The 20262-nt window shown below is 33.3% G+C and overlaps 5 protein-coding genes and 1 non-coding gene across 6 annotated transcripts; 4 read left to right on the top strand and 2 right to left on the bottom strand.

Moving 5' to 3' along the window:
* Positions 1-43: 43 nt before the first annotated feature.
* ASCRUDRAFT_89510 (uncharacterized protein) lies at positions 44-3088 on the bottom strand (the record flags this gene model as incomplete). The annotated part of the gene is made up of 4 exons (XM_020195030.1): positions 2141-3088; positions 1797-2104; positions 513-1718; positions 44-61 (listed from the first exon to the last, which is right to left on the bottom strand). The coding sequence occupies exons 1-4, from the start codon at positions 2595-2597 to the stop codon at positions 44-46; spliced, it is 1989 nt and encodes a 662-aa protein (XP_020050517.1). The 5' UTR covers positions 2598-3088.
* A 2169-nt stretch (positions 3089-5257) lies between these two features.
* ASCRUDRAFT_73883 (uncharacterized protein) lies at positions 5258-10917 on the top strand. The gene has a single exon (XM_020192467.1). It carries the CDS (start codon positions 5339-5341, stop codon positions 10778-10780), a length of 5442 nt encoding a protein of 1813 aa, XP_020050516.1. The 5' UTR covers positions 5258-5338; the 3' UTR covers positions 10781-10917.
* A 233-nt stretch (positions 10918-11150) lies between these two features.
* Positions 11151-12062, bottom strand: GPI12 (N-acetylglucosaminylphosphatidylinositol deacetylase; the record flags this gene model as incomplete). The annotated part of the gene is made up of 1 exon (XM_020190177.1): positions 11151-12062. The coding sequence occupies one exon, from the start codon at positions 12060-12062 to the stop codon at positions 11151-11153; it is 912 nt and encodes a 303-aa protein (XP_020050515.1).
* Positions 12063-13328: 1266 nt separating this feature from the next.
* Positions 13329-15059, top strand: JHD2 (histone demethylase; the record flags this gene model as incomplete). Its single annotated transcript, XM_020189846.1, has 2 exons — positions 13329-14263; positions 14327-15059. Coding segments are annotated over 2 exons (1668 nt in total), but the record flags the coding sequence as incomplete, so codon positions are not given.
* A 1875-nt stretch (positions 15060-16934) lies between these two features.
* On the top strand, positions 16935-17005 carry ASCRUDRAFT_t8. Its single transcript has one exon. It is a non-coding gene; the product is annotated as a tRNA-Gly (tRNA).
* Positions 17006-19321: 2316 nt separating this feature from the next.
* ASCRUDRAFT_6065 (uncharacterized protein) lies at positions 19322-20189 on the top strand (the record flags this gene model as incomplete). Its single annotated transcript, XM_020191261.1, has 1 exon — positions 19322-20189. A coding segment is annotated over one exon (868 nt), but the record flags the coding sequence as incomplete, so codon positions are not given.
* Between the last annotated feature and the right edge of the window lie 73 nt (positions 20190-20262).

Below are 20262 nucleotides of genomic sequence, written 5' to 3'. Positions count from 1 at the left end.
GATTGATAAAAAAAAGTGGTAAATTTTTTTTCAGTTCTTTTTTTCAGTGGTTTTTTACGTTCTTTTTTACGTTCTTCTTTTTGTTCTTTTTTTCAGATACTTTTTTTTTTTTTTTCTGAATTTGCTCAGTGAATCAGTTGTAGATTGTAGGGACAGCGACGTGTGTCAATGAGTGGGATTAGAAAGCAGGAAGAGTGTCAGGCAAGGATAAAAACGAGGGGGAGGAGTGTGAGGAGTGTTACGGATGGACGAGAAAAGAAGCTGCAGCTGGAGACAAGAATAAGGACAGAGCTGGAGAGCGACGATAAGGCAGAGGAGGCAATTCAGCCAACAGGTGGAGGAAGCGCAGGAGCAGAGCTGTGAAGAGGAAGCAGAGGCAGCTGTACATCGGCCGGTGGCGCACGGCCGGAGCTACGAGCCACCGGCGACAGCAGCAGAAGCAGTGCCCCAGTCGTACTACGCAGCAACAGGGGCGGCGCGTGTGGCGCGTGCTGCGTGTGCTGCTCGTGCACAAGAATCGCCTCGATAGCCCTGCTTATCGCGTCTATGTCGGCCATGAGACTGACATGGCCTGCGTCGGAGGCGATTTTGGCCACCACCGGAAAGCCGTTCTGCTCGGGCATGAGCAACTTGTGGTACACCACTCCGTCGCCCGGCCCGTATACAAAATCGTCGTAGGCGCCGCGCAGAATGCCGCCGAAGCCCTCGACTCGCGAGCGTCGAACCGAGGGCACCTGGTTGCCGTACACGATCACCAACGGTGGATACTGGCTCTGCCACTCGGGACGGTATTCCAACTCGTGGAGAAACTTCTTTGTTCTTCGGAGCGTTCTCGAAAGGTAGTCGTAGGCCTGGTTAAACGACACCCGGATGGTTGTGTCGTAGTTGTTGTAGTGTCGGTTGTTCTTATAATAGCTAGACACCAAGGGTGACAAGTTGTATTTCACCCAGTTGTCTGCATCGAAATAGTCAATTACCAACTCTTCGTTGCTTTCTTTATCAACAAACAATTTCCCGTTCAATGGTAGAAAAACAAAGCTGGATCTCATCAAAAAATTCACCTCTGCTGATAGGATCTTGTTGTTCAACAAGATCGAGTCTCCGTATCTGATTGGCCCCAAGATGTTTGGACACGAGGAAGGAACTCCCATATAAACTATCCCTCGAATTAGCCCTTTCTCAACTGTGTCGTAGTTGTTCAAAACATGGTGGGTTATTATTCCTCCCATCGAATGTGCGAGTATCAAGATCCCATGTTTCTTTGTTGTCCTGTTTGTCGTTTTCTTATAAATATTGCTCAAAAACTCATACAACCGGTGAGAATTGATGTCACTTGACAACCTCCAATCATATCCAAATTCATGGACAACAGAATTTCTTGATGAGCCCAATTTCTTGATTAGTCTCTTTGAAATGTCAATTGGCCCAATGTGTGTCAACATCCCATTTGATATAACTTGTCCCTTGTCTACAATCCTATTTTCGTCTTCATCTTCAGGCCCAATAAACAAGTTTATCTTGGTCAAATTAAATCCTGCTTTAATTGGAATCCACAAAGTCTTGTTCAGCTTTCTATCTTTCAACTTTGAGCCTCTATACCCGCCTATAATCACTATATCCCCATCCAATTTATTGAAAATCGACTCTATTCTCTCTAATTCAGAATTAAATGATCCATTATTAGATTTGCTAACATACTGATGAACACTGATATCCACCTGATTGCTATTATTATCGTTATTATTGTTATTGTTATTGTTATTAATAATATTCATGATATTGTTTAGATTGTTCACATTGATACCCTTGATGGTGATTGAGTTTTTAATTGCTCGTAACCTGGAATTGTCCAATCCTTTATGGTCTTTATATAGAATCTCTTCTTCTATCGTTGTAATTGATTGTTGCTTTTTCAATTTCAACTTGATCTCTTCTTTTGTCATCTCTTTATTTCCATTGCTCGATGGAAATAAAATTGAGGGCAACTTTATTGGTAGCGATAACGACTTTATAGGGTTTTTCTTTAATGAATTCCCAAATGGTAATGAAAATGAAAATATCTTGTGAGATTCATTGAATTTGCTATATATAGACTTGACCCTATCTGTTATATTCAATGGTTTTTTGCCATTTCCATCACCAGTATCAATATTATTTTGATTCCCATTATCATTATAATTTTCATTAATGATATGTTTTTTAATATTAATTTTGATCTCATTACCATTACTATCATCACGATCATCATCACGATCACGATCATCATCACGATCACGATCATCATCAGTACGATCAATATTAATTGAAGATCCACCGATAATCGACGTCGCTGTGCTTTTATTAATAGAGGACTTCAAATTCAACCTCAAAAAATCAGTATTAACATTCGCATTCGCATTCGCATTCGAGTGGTTTTGAATATGCTTCACATCGTACCGATGATACCCATCTTCTTCATCTAAATATGATGAAACCGAAGATCCAGAGTCTGCCGAAGACGAATTACGTCCATCCTTATGATACTTGGCCATCGTACTATTACTGTTCTTCACAGTAACTTCAATCTGCTCTGATGTTGATGGCTTAGAATATGTCATTTCGATGCTCTATCCTCAACCCTTATTCACTAAATAATACACTTTTATTCTCTGGTCGAAAAAAGCCTTTTGATAACGATAAAAAGAATATCACAAAATCAAAGCACTATTATATACAGTCAATGATCTTATTCTCCTAAAATGACTATCCTCTTCTAACAAAACAGGATTCAAAATTACTTATAAATTATTTATACACAACCTCTCTGGATCTTGTTAGAAATTTCTAAAATTTTTCAACAAAAACAACTAAAGGAATATAAGATTTAGGATTGAGAAACTTATAAGCTTTGCTGCAATAAGACTCAAATAGATAAACTATCACCGCTGGAATAAGAGAACTAAGTTGACAAAAATCATATAGCAAACAAAACAAAACAAACCCCAACAGCACGATCAAGGGCTTATATACGCTGTTTCTGTGCAGGACCCTTCTCCTCCAGCGGCTTCTTCCCAGTCCGAGCTCTACTGTCTGTGCTTCCTCTGCTGCTCATCCAGCGTTTCCTCCTCTGAAACCCTCTGGAATCCTCTGGAAACTGCGACACTCTCGGCTCCTCCTCGGATCTTCTTTCGGATCCTCCAGCGGCGCTTTTCTTTCCGGCGGCTTTCAAAAGCATGTGCATGTGCATGTGCATGTGAATGCACCACGGAGACAACTGAACAATGCGGATTTTTTATACGGAAACGGATATGTATATCCGCGTCTATCCGCGTCTATCCGCGCCGGATCTCCTTCCTGGCTTTTGAGTCGCATTATATCCTCAGTTCGCTCAAACCAAATTCTCAAGCTGATAACCAGTCGACTATCTCTCTTGATTGGGCATCTTTGACATCAACTCCTCGACCAATTCATCCACCAATTTCTTTTTGTTGTTCTCTCCCAGCTTTTTTTGTTAGTTCATTGAATTGCATTCTACTTTATTCGGCTCCATTTTCATTTTCATATTCATTTTCATCTTCATTTTTTTTTTATTTTTCCTTTTTATTTTTCACACTATAACCATTCAATCTCAAACAACTCGATCTCAAAACAAGAGGAAATTTTCACAACAATAAACAATTAAACAATTAAACAATTAAACAATTAAACAATTAAACAATTAAACACTAAAGATATGCCCACAATAACTAGAAGAAAAAGATCAACTAAAACCCAAAAGGATTTCATATCTATCTCAACTCCAGCATCAAAATCCTCTTCAAGATCTCTAAAGTCAAACAAAAAACACAACTACATCAATAATAATAACAGCGACAACGACAACGATGATGATGCTTACAAAAATGGCAATGACATTGAAATCGATGAAATTGATGAATTAGAAAGATTAGAATTAAGTTTTTCTACCCCAAACTCATCTTCATCAACCAATAAACAATCCACTAAAAATAAGAAAAAAAACTCTTTATCAAACTCAAATTCAAATTTAATCACAAAAAGAAAGAAACCTCCAAATCATAAACACATTAATATAGGTAGTTATGGTAGAAGAAATGATCGTCTAACATCAATTGAAAAGAGAATTATTCAAAGAAAAAGAAATTTAAGACAGTTTAGAGAATTAGAATCTTCAAATAACCTCATCAATTCCTTCAGTAATGATAATAAAGAGGAAGAAGAAGAAGAAGAAGAAAACAGCAATAATTCAAACTCAGACCAGGATATAGATCACCAATTCGAAAATAATATTGAAGAAGATGAAGATGATTATAACGACGACGATGACGATGAAGATGATGAAGAAGAAGAACAGGAAGAAGAGAAATATCTCGATAATGACCATTATGATGATGATGATGATGATGATATAATCATCACTAAAACTAAAAAAATTGCTCCCAAATTATCGAATAAACAATTAAAAAATTCAAAAAAATCAACAATCAAAGACTCAAACTCAAAGAAAAATTCAATCAATATAAAAACTTCTTCAGCTAAAAAAAAGAATTCGATTTTGATAAAAGTTCCAAATAAACACAAAAAAATCAATTCAAAAAGTACGCAGAAAAAATCAATTTCAAAAGCTCAAAAATCAAAAAAAGTTATCTCCAAAAAGGAAAAATTAAGAAAACAAAACCTAAAAATCATTCGAAATCATCTGCCTGAAATTATAGACATAAACTCCTCATCTGATGAAGATGAACACAAAGAAGATGAAACACAACAAAAAAAATATAACAAAAATATAACAACATCAAGAAACAACTTCTCTCTTCTTGTTAATGACAGTTCAGACGCTGATAACCAAGAACAAAATGATGATAACGATTCACTATTCGGTGCAGATTTAGATGATGGACGTGGAAATGATCAAGACGAGGACTCATCTGCCCCTAAATACATCTTCAAATACCCAAACGATGACGACCAACTTGTCTTACAAGCAAATAGTCTATCCGAACCTGAAATCATATCAAGTTTAAATGAACTCTCCCTTGAATTAAGAGTAATACTATCCATCCCCCCTTATACTTTGAACACTTTTTTAAATTTCAAAAAAGTTTTGGAAAAATTATTCATCTATAAAAGAATCTCTGCCAAAATTTTGAAAACTTCGACCATCAGAAAAAGATTGAAAGAAATCATGAATACTCCATCTATAACTGAAAGTAAATATTTTGACTTATTTAATTTTGCTAAAGTCTTTGAAAAATTAAATGACGTCTATGGCTGGAATAAGAAACTATCCCTAATCAATGATAAATTTTTATTACAATCTCATCGAAAAAAACTTAATATAATGAATTTAAGCACTGTCGTCACTAAAACTGTTAATGCCTCAATTCAAAATATTCTTGAAAAACAACGTCTAAAAAGACTTGAAGCTAAAAGGCTTCAACTGAAAAGTTTAATTGATGATCAAAATGACATCCCTAATGACATCTCTAATGACATCCCTAATGACATCCTTAATCATAATCAAAATCCACAAACTAACGATGACAAATTATATCAAACTAACACTGAAAATACTACAATCAACAATTATATTGAAAAAACCGATGCTACTGATAATACAAATAATATTGATAAAACTGGTATTATCGATAAAACGGATAATATTGATAAGACTGACAATATCGGTAATATTAATAAAACTAATAAAACTGATAATATTGAAAATGTACTGAAAATAGATCTGATTAATAAAGCAGAAACAATAAATCAAACTGAACAAACCGATAAAACTGCAAAAATTGATGGATCTGCAGCTGATAAACCTAAAACTGATAAGATTAAAATCAATAAAAATCTCGATTCTCTGAACGACATTTACCAAATCAATAACGGAAACTTGATTAATAACAAAAGAAGCAAAATCAATCCCTCACTTAAAGAAGCAATAGAATTTTTTGAAGACGCTAAGAAAAATGAATTAGAGCAAATTAGAAAAAAAAACCTTGAACAAAAAAGGTTAAAAGAAAAACAATTTGAAGAAGAAAAAAAATTAAAAGAAAATAAACTCAAAGAATTACAGGAGAAAGAACAAAGGTTCAGGGAATCACATAAAAATTTTAAAAGCCCTGATTCAAAAAGAAAATCTATTTCTTCAAGAAAATCATCTGTTTCAAATAAGTCAATTCCAAGCTTTTTGAGATCAGTTCACAAGATTGATACCACTATTGAAAGAAGAAGCGAGGTTCTTTCAGCTCAAAAAGCTAGGTTTCCAGTGGATGAAGATATTAAAAAAATCATTCATCCTTCTTTAAATAAAGAATTTCCTACTGAACCTAGTAATTATGATGAATCTTTTGAATCGAATTACGATAACACTGAGAATTACGAGCAAAGTTATGATAACATTGATCATTTTACAATAGAACATCAGGATTATGATGATTCTTATGGTGATTCTTATGGTGATTCTTATGTTGATTCTTTTGACCAAAATGAAAATTATAATACCAATTATAACGATTATTCTAATGATAATTATACGGCTTCCAATAATAATAAAAAATCATATTATAATACAAATAATAATTATAAAAACTATGACAATCATTATTATTCCACAGAAAATAAAAGAATTGATAATAATTATAAACCATATGAGAAAAAAAATTTTAATAAAAATTTTAATCATGGAAAAAATGATTTTAATACAAGTAATCTGACAGAAAATTATGGTAAACAATTAATGAGATCAGATTTTAGAGGTGATGATAGACACTCCTATGTTTATAAAAATCAATCGAATGCTTTTGGATATAGTGATAAACATGAATTTTTCTCTTTTGATAAGAAATCAAAATATAATTATAATGGAGATGAAGGTAATTACAGAGATCCAAAACAGAAATTTAATAAAAACAATCAGTTTCGTGGCTCACCAAATCAAAAATCTGAAAGATATAATAATAAAGAAAAATCTGGAAGATATGAAAATAACCATAATAAAAATTACAATTACTCATATAATGATTTTTATCATAAGAATAATGATTATTATAATAAAAAGAACCATTACGAGAACTATCCTGCTTATAATAAAAAGGGCTATTTCCAAGATGAAAACTATACTAATTATCTGAATCCAAAAGAGACTACTGATAGTTATACTGCTGGAAACTATGGTGATGAAAACTATGGTGATGAAAATTATACTACTGAAAACTACGATGATGGAAACTACGATGATGGAAACTATGATTATACAGATGAAAATCATCTTGCTCAAAACAACTTTGCTGATAACTACAATACTGAAAACTATAATGATAATAATAGCAAAGATTATCAATTAAACCAAAAAGATGAAACTAATCAAAAATCTAAGCAAGAAATTGAACCTGAAATTGAACAACAAGTTTTGATAGAAGACATTTTAAAAATTAATAATAAAAATGATTTGGATCTTGATGATTTATCCGAATCACAAGACGAAACTTCAATTATGGAAAACGAGCCTTTAATTAGCGATCATGGAGTTATAGAAGATAAAGTAGATGAACCAAGAGCAGAATTAGATAAAAACTCGGATAAAAACAGAAAAAGGGCTTCTTCGTTAATTTTATCAGCTCTTTCATCTCACGAATTTGATGAACCTGGTGAAATTACAGAAATGGAGTCAAGTTTTAATACAAAAATTGGTCAAACAAACAATATTCCTAATAAAAAACACGATGAACTTAGTTTATCTACCATCAAAAATGTGAATACACCTGATTTTATGTTAAAAGAGACTACAAATTCACAAATTAAAGGTATTGAAAACAGTGAAAAATCAGATTCAAAACAAATGGAACAGAATAATAATTCACTGAACATTGAAAAAACCAAAACAGAGATAAAGAAAAATAGTGAGCTTGATAAAACTGAAAAAAACAATAAATCTGATAATGCAAAAGAAAAAATTGGTGAATATCCAAATGAAAATAGAATAGAGTCTAGGAAATCAGACAAAAATTATAATTCAAATCATATTAAAGACTTTAATTCCAAATCTGTCAATGAATTAGCTAAAAAGTCGCATAAATCCAACGGTAATATTATAGCTAAAGATAATTCTGAACGTGATTTTGATCTTATAGTTGAAGCTGATTTAAATGAACAAAATATTGTTCAGGCTAATGAGAGTATCAGTTTAAGTTTTGATGAAATATCAATTGATAATTTAGATAAAAATGAAGAAAAATACGAAAAAAAGAACCCTTCAGATAAACAAAATCAACATAATAAAACAATAAAGCATAAAGACTCTACGAAAATTAATTTAGGCAAGGAAATACAGGTGATTGACGCTAATAGTCATGACCTTGCACCTTCTGGTGACGATTTGAACACCCATTCGGTTAGAAATACAAATATTGATCTAGATGTCTACAATAATTCATCTTTTAAATTGGAATCAAAACCATCGACAGGTAATTCTTCTGAGAATGTTGGAAAAAATGAAACCGAAATTACAGACTATGGTCTGTTTGACATAAAGGTACAAGATTCAAAAAATTACGGAACCGATGATCAGGTCGAGCATTATGAGGATTTTAGCAATAATTATGATAAGTACGATAGTCACAAGAATTATAACAATAATAATGATAATTATGATAATTATGATAACTATGACAACTATGACAACTATAATAGTTATCATAACTACAATGATTATAATAACTATGATAATTATAATAGTCCCAATAATTATAATCATGGAAACAATTATAATTCCAGTTATGGTAATCTTAATGGTAAAGATAATGTTGGTGAAAAAGGGAGTCATAATAAAAAGGAGAAAAAAGAGAAAAAAGATAATACTGAATATAACATACATCGGAATTATATCAAAAATAATAAAAAGCAGGACCTTGGAAAAAATTACAAAACAAAAAAAAATAACTCGAATGAAAAACCAAAAATTCCTCTAAGAAAAATCAAAGATAAAAATCTGCATACCGATTCTGACGATAATGCTTTTATGGAAATCAATGATGGATCTTCAAAAGCAATAAAAGTTAATGATAATAAACAAAGAATATTGGGTGGACGCCGTCTTCCTAAAGAGATAGACAAGCCATACGAATATAAAAAGTCTGGTAACTCTCTTGCTTCAACAATTGAGGCAGATCAGAAATTATTGAATAAAGTTGGATCTCAAGAATACAAAGATGACCAGGTTCATGACAGCATTCAAAGCATAAACCATATAAATAGCAATCAGTCTAACTCAAAAACTTCATCAGATTTATTTGTTTCAAAAGAAACTTTAAAAGAATTAGAATTAAATGATGATGATCAGAGTAAACAGAATAAACAAAGCAACCGGAATAATCCAAAAGAATCGATTTCAGAGACTATCACTAAAGGAAAATTAGCAAAAGAAAATTTTGAAAAAACATTGAATATCAGTGATTTATATCATGAGCTTGAAAACGCTGATAATCATGAAATTAATATTAATAAAAAAGATTTGGCTCTAGGTGATAAAAATGATAACAATGATAATTTAAAGAATGAAAATGCACATTCAAGAAGTAAAACCAGTGAAATATCTGATCAAGCCACACATTTAACGGATAATAAAGCTCATTCGTCAGATAAAACTGAAGAGAATAAAAATAATAAATCTAATTCTAACAATTTAAATGAATTGAGTGGTAACAATAGAAGTAATGATTGGGATAATCTCGGTAACAATAACAACAATTTTGACGGGGATAATATTATCAATGAAGCTGTTGGAAAAATTCAAGCGGAAGATAATATAACATCTATTAATGAATTAGTCTCTTCTGTTCAGGATGAACAAAATTTGGGTAATACTAGTATTGACATAGCCCAGAAAAATGATGAAAAACCTAATTCAAAAGAAAAGAAAAATGTTGAACACACAGTGAGTAATCAAAAAAATGAGCGAAAGAGCTCTTTGGAAAATGAGGAATTTGAGGATATTGATGATAAGACTTTCGATAATTATGGAGACAATGAAGAAACAAATATAATATCAATTGATAATTATGATAATTTTGGTGACAATGATAATTATGGCATTGATGATAAAAATAATCAATACGATGAAAAATCCCAAAGTCAAATTAATTATGATAATTATGATGGTTATAATAATTATAATACTTATGCTAATTATAATACTTATGATAGCTATGGTGACTATTCCAATTATGATAACAATGATAATTATGGTGAATATAAAAATTATGATAACTCTGAAAATTTCAGGGAGAATAATTATCAAAAAACCTACGATAATTATGAAACAACAAACAATCAATACAATGATCAATATAAGAGACCATTATCAAAAGATCATGGAAATGATGGGCCGCCATTTAAGAAAAGATTTGATAGCAAAACAAGAGATAATTTTGGATCAAATAATAAAACTGGAGGAAACTTTGGAAGAGGTGGATTTTCAAGAGGAAATTCTAGAGGAAATTCTAAAGGAAATTCTAGAGGAAATTCTAGAGGAAATTCTAAAGGAAATTCTAGAGGAAATTCTAGAGGCAGCTTCAGAGGTAATTTCAAAGATAATTTTTCAAATAATAGTCCTTCAAGAGGTGGGTTCTCTGAAAGAGGATCTTCTTGGGAAGGAAATTCTAGAGGAGGATTTTCTCGAGGAGGACCTATAAGAGGCTCATCGAGAGGTGGTAGAGGCAACTTTTCAAGGGGTGGGTTTAATAATCGAGGCAAAACACAAAAGCCTTCTAACTATTACTAAAAATTTTTCTAATTTTGGATTATAATTGCATAGTTTGAAAAAGAGAAATTTCATTTTCAACTGAGTTTATTAATAAAATTATTATATTGATTGCTACTAAGTGTTACGTTTTTTTGCTTTTCAATTCAATTCATTTGTATATGTAGTGTAATTATTTATTTATTTATTTATTTGCTTTTTATTTTTATTTTTATTTTTATTTTTATTTTTATTTTTATTTTTATTTTCTAAGAGAGTTTTTATGGATAACTAAGTATTTAATTATTAATTAATTTTTCATAGAAGTCGGGAGAGAGATTAGAATAGTGAGTTAAGTGAGATATTAGTGTTAAAACTACAATTAGAATTGGAATTGGAGTTGGAGTTGGAGTTAGAATTGAACATGAATTAATTGATTGTAATTTAAAAATCTACTGAATAATAGCCAACCCCATCTAAACCAAACCATTTGGGAATCATGAGCAAAAGACATTGCAGCTAGACTTAAAATAACTGATGGAAAATTGGATGAAATATCAACAATTTTTTCGTCAAATGATGGGTTATTTGAATATAATAAAATCAAATGATTTTTTAATAGGTGGAAATTAGTTAAAAGAGTGAAAGAGTATTTTTGAAAGAAATTCAAAGAGTTTAATTTATAAAAAACAAGTTGGTGGTGGTTGTAAGATTTGCTGAAAGATTTAATAAAATCAAGACAACCATAGTATAGCGATTTGTGATTTGGGTGGTTTGATATACCCAGTTGATCAAACGATAGGAGAACAATCTTATTGTGTAGTTTATTATTTGATATCAAGTGGTTTAGCTGGTTTGAAATTTTTTGGGAATCCCAAATTATTGACATTGAATCTTTGAAATCGATTTCATTTTGGATTACGTGAATAGAAACTGCATCCAAACCTAGGATTACACCACTGTGAACAATTTCAGAAGATCTGATATGGCCTAGTCCATCGTTGTTGCCATTAGAGAAACAGATGATATTTAGTGTATTGTTGTAGATTTTTTTGTTCAATTCGATTATGGAGGGACTGAAGAACATGACTTCGTCGTCAGGATGGGCAATGACCAAGTAGATCGAAGCATTCCTCAAGCTGGAAGGAATTGAGTTGATAGAAAGTTGAGCAGCATCGAGTCTTCTGTTTGTTGTAAGCTTCAGGATGGGTTGGTTGGAGGAGGATATGATGGCAGGAAGGGTTGTGGAGAGAAATATCCAGAGGAGGTTGATTGCGAGGAACCATTTGAATAGCTTCTTGGGAAACGTAGCAAGAGAGACCATCGTGGAAGAACGAGCTCTCAACACACAGCAGAAGAAGCAGAAGCAGCAAAGGAAGCAGCGCCTTATCATGCTGCTTCCGCTTTTGGTGAGTCCCCTGTGGAAATAGGATATCTGGTGGTGTGTTTGGGGGGTTGTGAGGAAGGTAGAACTGCAGCACCTGCGGCAACGGGATATGAGGCCCATTGGTTGGCGACGCAGAGGAAGGAGGAGGAGGAAAGGGAAGAGAGAAGAAGCACAACGAAGATGGTGGTGGTGCAGCAGCCGAAGACGAGGAACACAGCAGAGAGGAAGAAACAGCTGGAGCTACTGTTGCCTTGCAGCAACTGGGTGCAGCTTCGCTTTTGAGGACTCTCAGATCACCCAATTTCTTTTCGAACCTAATTCTCGTTGGATATACAGCAAACTTTCTGAGACCACACTTACCCATTGGCTCAACATTGATCAAGAGCTGGTCCTTCGTTGTTTGTTCTCTCCATGATACAACCCACACAGAGGTTGCTCCATTGTTCGTCTGCTGCTTCTTCTTTGTTTTCCCAGCACTGCCCTTGGGCTTCCTCACACACCCTGCTTCTTATCCTCCAAGCTTGTTTTTGGAGCTCTCAATCATCTCTTCTATAAGCTGCTCAAAGCTGCTCTAACTTTGGTTTGCCTGCAATTCTCCGGTTTACTCTCGCTGGACATCCTTCTCTATACTCGTTGCTTGTTATTCCTTAAACCTTCCTATTGCCATTATTCTACTAGTCTTATCTTCTTATAAAGCTGAGGTCTGTATTAGAGTTAAAAATAACAGCACATAAGCAGGTTTTGATAACATATACTTTGCTAAGAAAATCTTTGGGTTTCATCGCTGGAATCCACTGTTTAAATCCATTGCTTTTGGAATTTGTATTTGTTTGTCAGGTTATTCGTTGTTTTTTTTTCTATTTTTTGTCAAGTGCTTGCTTTGTTTTTTTGGAACATTGTTAAAGTTCATATACCCTACTCTGTCACTTCAAGATGCCTCTGCTTCACCACAGCGCCCCTTCAAATTCACCAAAACCTACATCGGACGATACTCTATCTTTTGACGATTCTAATGATACCAATATTGTTGACTCTTTGTCAACCTGTCCCTCTGAATCTCGCTCAGAAATTGCCTATGCCTCTGATTTTTTGTCTGCAAATGACACTGCCACTGCCACTGCTGCTCTCAATAACGACACTGAAATCTCAACCATCTCAGATTCTGCTCAAGTTTCTTTAAATACTTCCTCAAACAAACTAATACAGGTTCCAACTGTTTATCCCAATCTCGATCAGTTTTCTGACCCGATTTCCTATCTTTCTTCTCCTGATATTTTAAACCTATCCAAAAAATATGGCATGATCAAACTAGTTCCTCCAACTTCTTGGTCGCCTCCCTTTTCAATTAACGAAAAGAGTTTCAAATTTAAACCAAGAATACAACAGCTAAACGAACTAAATCTACTAAATAGAATGAGATCTATTTTTAAAGATGGCCTAGCCAATTTCCTCATGATGAAAAAAAAGAAACCTCCCAGATTGACTCATATTTATCTTTCAAATAACACAAAGCTATACTACTATGATTTATTTCTTAAAATTAACCAATTCATATTGAAAAATCTCATCGGCTTGAAAATTGACGCTAAATTACACGACAACAACGGCAACAACACAATCTTTAATGAAATCAAAAATTACAAAAACCTCTGGTTATCTCTAAATTCCATCTATAACTTGGCCCAATCTTCCACAGAAATATTCAACATATACAACTATTCAATTAAAGAATACTGTATTTTCTTGTACAAAAAAAATGACGACAACCTCTTCTTGCTGAATCAATCTATCAACTCAACTCATTACATTATAAAACACCAAACAAATTATAAACAAAAATACTACGAAAACTATAAACAAAAAAATCAAGACGATCCCAATACCGATGATTGGTGCAACAAATGTGGTTTAAATCAAGATGATTCCAACATGCTATTATGCGATGGCTGTGATAAGGGGTTTCACATCTATTGCCTAGTTCCTCCATTAACCAAGATTCCCAAGGGCAAATGGTTTTGCGAAGAATGTTTAATTGGAACAGGCGAATATGGCTTCCTAATGTCTGATAACTATTACTCTTTGGAAAACTTTAGAAAATTAAATAATGAATTTCGCAAAAAATATTTCAAAAATAGAGGGTTAAATCAAATCATCCGTAAAAAATTTAAAAATTTTCATTATGATAAATTCAGATACTCTAGTGAATACATCGATATACTAGAAAAAGAGTTTTGGGAAAATTTAGTTAATAATGAAAATTCTACCGTTAAAGTCAACTATGGTGCTGATATTCATAAAAGGAAACCCGGTGAAATTTCTGGCTTCCCAATGAATTTTCCTTATAATGATAACCTTAAAGATGACTATTATATAAACCACTCTTTTAATCTAACTAAACTACCCTTTGCAAAGGGATCAATATTGGGAAATTTAAATGATTCGATATCTGGAATGACGCTGCCTTGGATATATGTCGGTTCGTTATTTTCAACGTTTTGTTGGCATCTAGAAGATCATTATACTCTATCTGCAAATTATTGTCATACTGGCGATGTTAAAAAATGGTATTGTATACCTGCGTCTAATTGTACTAAATTCGAGAAAGCGATGCATGAAATTGCCCCTCATTTATTTCTACAACAGCCTGATTTATTACATCAACTAGTTACATTGGTATCACCATTTGAGATAGTTGATCATGGGATTGAATGTTATTATGCCAATCAATTACCTGGAGAATATATCATTACGTTTCCAAAAGTTTATCATTCAGGTTTTAACTGCGGATTTAATTTTAATGAAGCCGTTAATTTTACCACAAATGATTGGTTCAACCTTGGAAGTGAAGCTTTTCGTGATTATAAAATGATTAAAAAGACACCCATTTTTGACCAGGTTGATTTGTGTTTTGATATTTTGAAATGTTTCAGTAAAGGAGATTATTTTGTTAAAAAAGACGAGATTAATAAGATAAAACGAAAATCCAATGGAAATTTATTGCATTCTTTAACTTTTATACTAAATAGTGATGATGATGATAATAATATTAGTGACAATGTTAATATTACTGCTACTACTAATATTAATACTAATAATGATAATTCTAATAAAATAACAAAATATAATTATGATATGATCCAAAATGCCATTGAATTTCTCGAAAGAGAGTTTAGAAAAGAGATTACGGAACGATATCACGTAATTAGTGAAATTTCCCATCGAATCAAATACGTGGAAAATTTCAAAGTTAAGGAATTTAAGAAACAAGAAAACTTAATGAAAATCAAGATTCAAAATGAAAGAATAAAAAATGAATACAGATTATTGTATAATAAAGATGATAATTATTTGAGTGAAAGTGAAGACGATGGACATCAGCGGATAGATGAAGATGAGTTTATTTGTTCCGAATGTAAAACAGTTTTAAATTTTTCGTGGATTGTTATCAAGAAAAAGAAAACAGACAAAATTAGTGATAAAGATAAAGATAATACCGATGACAATACCAATGACAATACCAATGAGAATGTTAATAACAATAACAGTGACAATGACAATGACAATGACAAAAACAATATCAATGACAATAACAATGACAATACCAATGGCAATGGCAATACCAATAATAAAAATAGTGAGAAAATTAATGAGAAAATTAGTGAAAAAGTTATACCAGAGCAATTAATAACCCCAGCCAATTCTCCAATTAAAATTGAGGCAAAAAATGAAAAAAATTCAATTTTAGAATATTCAATTAAAACAAATAATAAACGAAGAAATTTAGTAGATAATAAATCTCATAAGAATAATGTTAAAGAAAATAGTAAGAAAAACAAAATTGGATCATTTAAGAAAAGAAAAATCACGCAGAAAAGGGCTAATAAAAAAAATAAAAATAACAAAATAGCTAGGGAAAGAGCATATAGCTCACCACCAGCATCGCCTATTAAATTAAAAAAAAATATATTGAAAGATAATGATAATGATAATGATAATGAGAAAATATATTGTTTAGAAGATTTTTTGAGAATTCAAACCAGTTTTGATTTTAGCAATGATCAAAAGGAGATGATACTTTTTATAAGTAGAGATCAGAAAGAAGTTTCTGATTTATTGGAGATGTCTAAAGAAAAGTTGAAAAAAGTGAAGATTATTTAATTGAAAAAAAGTATTAAAATGATTATTAATTAAGAGAATATTGAATGGTTAGAGCAATTCAATAAAAATTAATTTTTTTAGTGATTTTTGAGTTGATTTAAGTTGATTTAAGTTGAATTTTTTGTAATTTTATAAAATTGAAAGCAGTTTTTGTAAAGTAGATACAAAAACCAGTATGAATGGTTTTGTTTGCTATTGGAGTGGAATCATTTTACAGAGTGGATTTTGCTCAAGTTTTTTTAGTCTTTGTTGTATTAATATATTTTAGCTTAATGAAATAAAATTATGATGTGGTAGAATCGGGAGAGTAATTTTGATTAAGAAATGAGAAGGAGTTACTGTAGCTGATTATAACAAGTGTAAGCAAAGCTTGGTGGAGAGCCCTAGGGTTCCTGTTGGTAATTGAATTTAAATCATTCAAATCAGCAATTTCACTATTGTTTAAAAAACTTCTTATTTTATACTTTGAAATGTTGAAGAATTATAGTTACAAAATTTGATAGATTGATAAAAAAGGCATATAGATTGAGAGGAATATTTAAAGAGATATCGGAGAAAGAAAACCTTAAATTGCAGTGTTTTTCATGATAACCATTAAAATATTAGATTTTTGCATAAAATAAAAAGCCCACCCTGCGCAGGTAATTAGAAGCGTAAGTGGTTTAATGGTAAAATTCAACGTTGCCATCGTTGGGCTCCCGGTTCGATTCCGGGCTTACGCATTTGTTTTATTTTTAAATATTTTTTTTAGTTCGTTTGATTAGGTCATTTATTTTTTTTTTGTTTCAAATGAAGTAAGATGGTGAGTGTTTTAGAAATGGGATAGTCTTTTTTTGAATAAAATTGTCTTGTTTTGAGACAGATTGAAGTGATTGTAAAAAGGAGAAGACAGAAATGGTAGTTGAAATGATTTTTTTAGGGTAGAAAAGAAGACAAACTCAATTCATAATTAGTTCTAGTGATAAATAATTAGTGGGACTGTTTGGAAGAAGAAAAGGTGGAAAAAGTGGAAAAAACTTAAAAAATGGAGATAGTAAGTTTAGAATTTCAACTTAAAATTGAATGGGAATAAATTGAAGAACGATTATTGATAGCAATGTTCCAGTATTTTTTTTGCACCTCTATTGCCATGGAGTTGTTTTCTTTTATTTTTTTTGTTTTCTTTTGTTGTGGGTTTTTTTTTTTTTGAAATCAATAGCTGGTGAGTGGGCGAGGTATATGAAGAAGTTCTGGGTCTTGGTCTGAAATTCTTCAAGTGATAGGATCTTAGAGAAGAGATATGGGCTATTGAAAGTTGGAAGATTGAAATGCAAAAAATTTGAAATTCCAGACGATAGGTGTAGGAATTGCAAATATTCCAAACCTACGGATTTATTGTTTTGGAGTAGTTTGAAATTCATTTCAGGGTGTAGCAGATTTTGTCGAGTAGAAGAAAAAACAGACGAAAGGAAGATGGAGAGGAAGATGAGATTGATATTTTGATACATTGGAGAGTGAGTTGAAACAGTAGTTAGAATTTCATTTTCATTTTCACCTGCAATTTCAATGGCAATGGCAATGGCAATGAAGAGGCAATGAAAATAGTAAGAGTGAGCGTAAATCCTAAATGCCAAAGCAGAGCACAATAAGGCAGTGCTGCTTTCACAGTGTCAGTATTTACAGAGATTACAGAGAGTTGTTTACTTCTTGACCCAAATGGATATGTTTGCTATTCGGGCTTGTATTTGTTTTCAATTGTCTGCATTTGAACCATTTTGCTTTTCCTCATGATCTGTTGCGATTTGTTAGGGCAGATCAGTAGCAAAACAAGGACATAAAGTTAAGCACATAACCAAAACTCTCTTTTTGTCTCAAAACAAGAAGAAAACAAAACATAAATAAAAAAGCACAGGATAGAAAGCGGTGAGAGTAAGTGAGTAAATACAAACATGTTTTGGATATATAGTCGAAGCATTGACCTGGATGATCTCTGGATGATCTCTGGTTCAGTTGAGCATACACCATCTATCAAACAGAGCACCAAAACCAGCAGTGTTCATCGTCAGCTCAAAGAAGAAAGATGACAAAGTGAGGATGTGGTGATCAATTAGTGCTCCATTTTAGACCACTAATTGGGCGTGGCCCTGGATTCGTTTACTCGCATTTGTTTTCTTGTTTTCGCAGAGTTATTGGCTCGTTGCACAGCGTGGGATTAACCTTTCTGAACGTGTGAAAAGGGAAAGGGAGAGGTGAAATAACACAGAGGAAATTCTCTTACTCTCCAGCAATTGAAACTTGCAACTCAAGGCTTTCCCAATTGGCTCACTCACAGTGACCAAAAGGACATGCAATTTCAGCTCAGAAAGGTCTTTCGAAATCGCAGTCCCTGACTCGTGTCTGCATCTCCACTCACCACACTGCAGTGTTGTTTCTTCCGCGCGCACGACTGCAGCCGATCGGTCGTTTGCACTGGTGTGGCTTCTGAGCCGGTGCGTTGCTGGGCGGCGTTGCGTTGTCCGCGCTGAGTCGGGCTGCTCTGTTTGTTGTGCTCGGGGGATCTTCAAATCAGTTTCAACTGGCGCCAACCTAATTCCACCACTTTGACCACCATTAGCGAATCCTAACTGCGACCTCCAGTTTTGTATCTGCTTTGGCCTTTTGCCTATTTTATGATTTAACACTTCTCGATTGTTTTCATCTCTCTAAAATGTGAATTTCATATGGGTGCCCAGAATATTCCAATCACAATCACATCTCCTTTACTGGATTTAAATATATATTCCCTATTTCCTGAATTCTTTTTTTTTGTTTTTTCTTCTTGCTTTTCTTCTTTTGTTACCTCTACATATCCTAGCCTTTTCCTGTTAAGCAATCCATTTTTAGGTTATCCTCAAGAATCCTTTCATCTTTAATACCTGCTTTTTTTCTCCCCCAGCACTGATTATAAAAAGGAAAAAGAACCAGAAACTAATTCACTATAAATATTACCCATAATCATAATAACCAACTTTCCCTACTAGCGCCATTGGAAACACGCCTAATTTTACAACATCTCCATAATGAAGCTCTCTTCGGTTTTCGCCTTGGGCTCCATCTTTGGCTCTATTGTCTCTGCCTACAACGTTGATGTTATCACTGCCTTTTTCAGCGATTTGGAACAGTATGGTGATGACTACCTCACCTACATCAATGGCGGTTCAGCTACCATTCCTGCCGATGTCTTAAGCTACTACTACTCTGCTCGTACTTTACAAGGTGAAGACTTAACCTCAGCTTTAGAGGGGTTCCCAACAAATGATTTTGTTACTTTTGTCACCCAATTAGACTGGAGAAGCAGAATCTACACTGAAAACATCGTTGCAACTGTTACCTTAGGCGCTCCAGCTCCCCTAACCTACACCTACTATTCAGCCGATGGTGAAGGTTCTACTGCCACTCTTACTTTGACTGGTGAAGAAGCTACTGTTGCTTCTGCTCGTGATGCTGGTATCACTGTTGTCACCAGAACTAATGTTGAAGTCGAAACTTTGACTGGTGCTTATGCTATCACCACTTTGGAAACTGATGATGAAGGTTCAACCTCAACTGTCGTCAATCTTTTGGGCGGTGCTTTTTATTTAACTCAATCCGATGGCTCGGTTGAAACTTTAACTGGCGCTGAAGCAACTAGTGCCTCTCTTTCTGTTGCCTCTGAAAGAGCTATTGCTGCCTCTATTGCTGCTTCTGAAGCTTCTGAAGCTTCTGAAGCTTCCGTCGCTTCTGTTCAATCCGAAGCATCTGTTGCCTCTGTTCAATCTGAAGCCTCTGCCACTCCAGCTGATACTGCATCTGCTGAAACATCTGCTACTGGCACCGCTACTGCTCAAACTAGTGCAGCTGCAATTACTGATGATGATGATGATGACTCCACAAGCGCTGGTGACAGAGGTATTACTCTCATCCAAACTACCGATTCTGAAGGAAACACCCAAACTATCACATCTACTGCTTCTGATGATGA

The sequence above is a fragment of the Ascoidea rubescens genome (genome assembly GCF_001661345.1).
Source record: "Ascoidea rubescens DSM 1968 unplaced genomic scaffold ASCRUscaffold_1, whole genome shotgun sequence".
NCBI classification, from domain to species: domain Eukaryota; kingdom Fungi; phylum Ascomycota; class Saccharomycetes; order Ascoideales; family Ascoideaceae; genus Ascoidea; species Ascoidea rubescens.
This window is presented reverse-complemented; position numbering and strand designations above follow the sequence as displayed.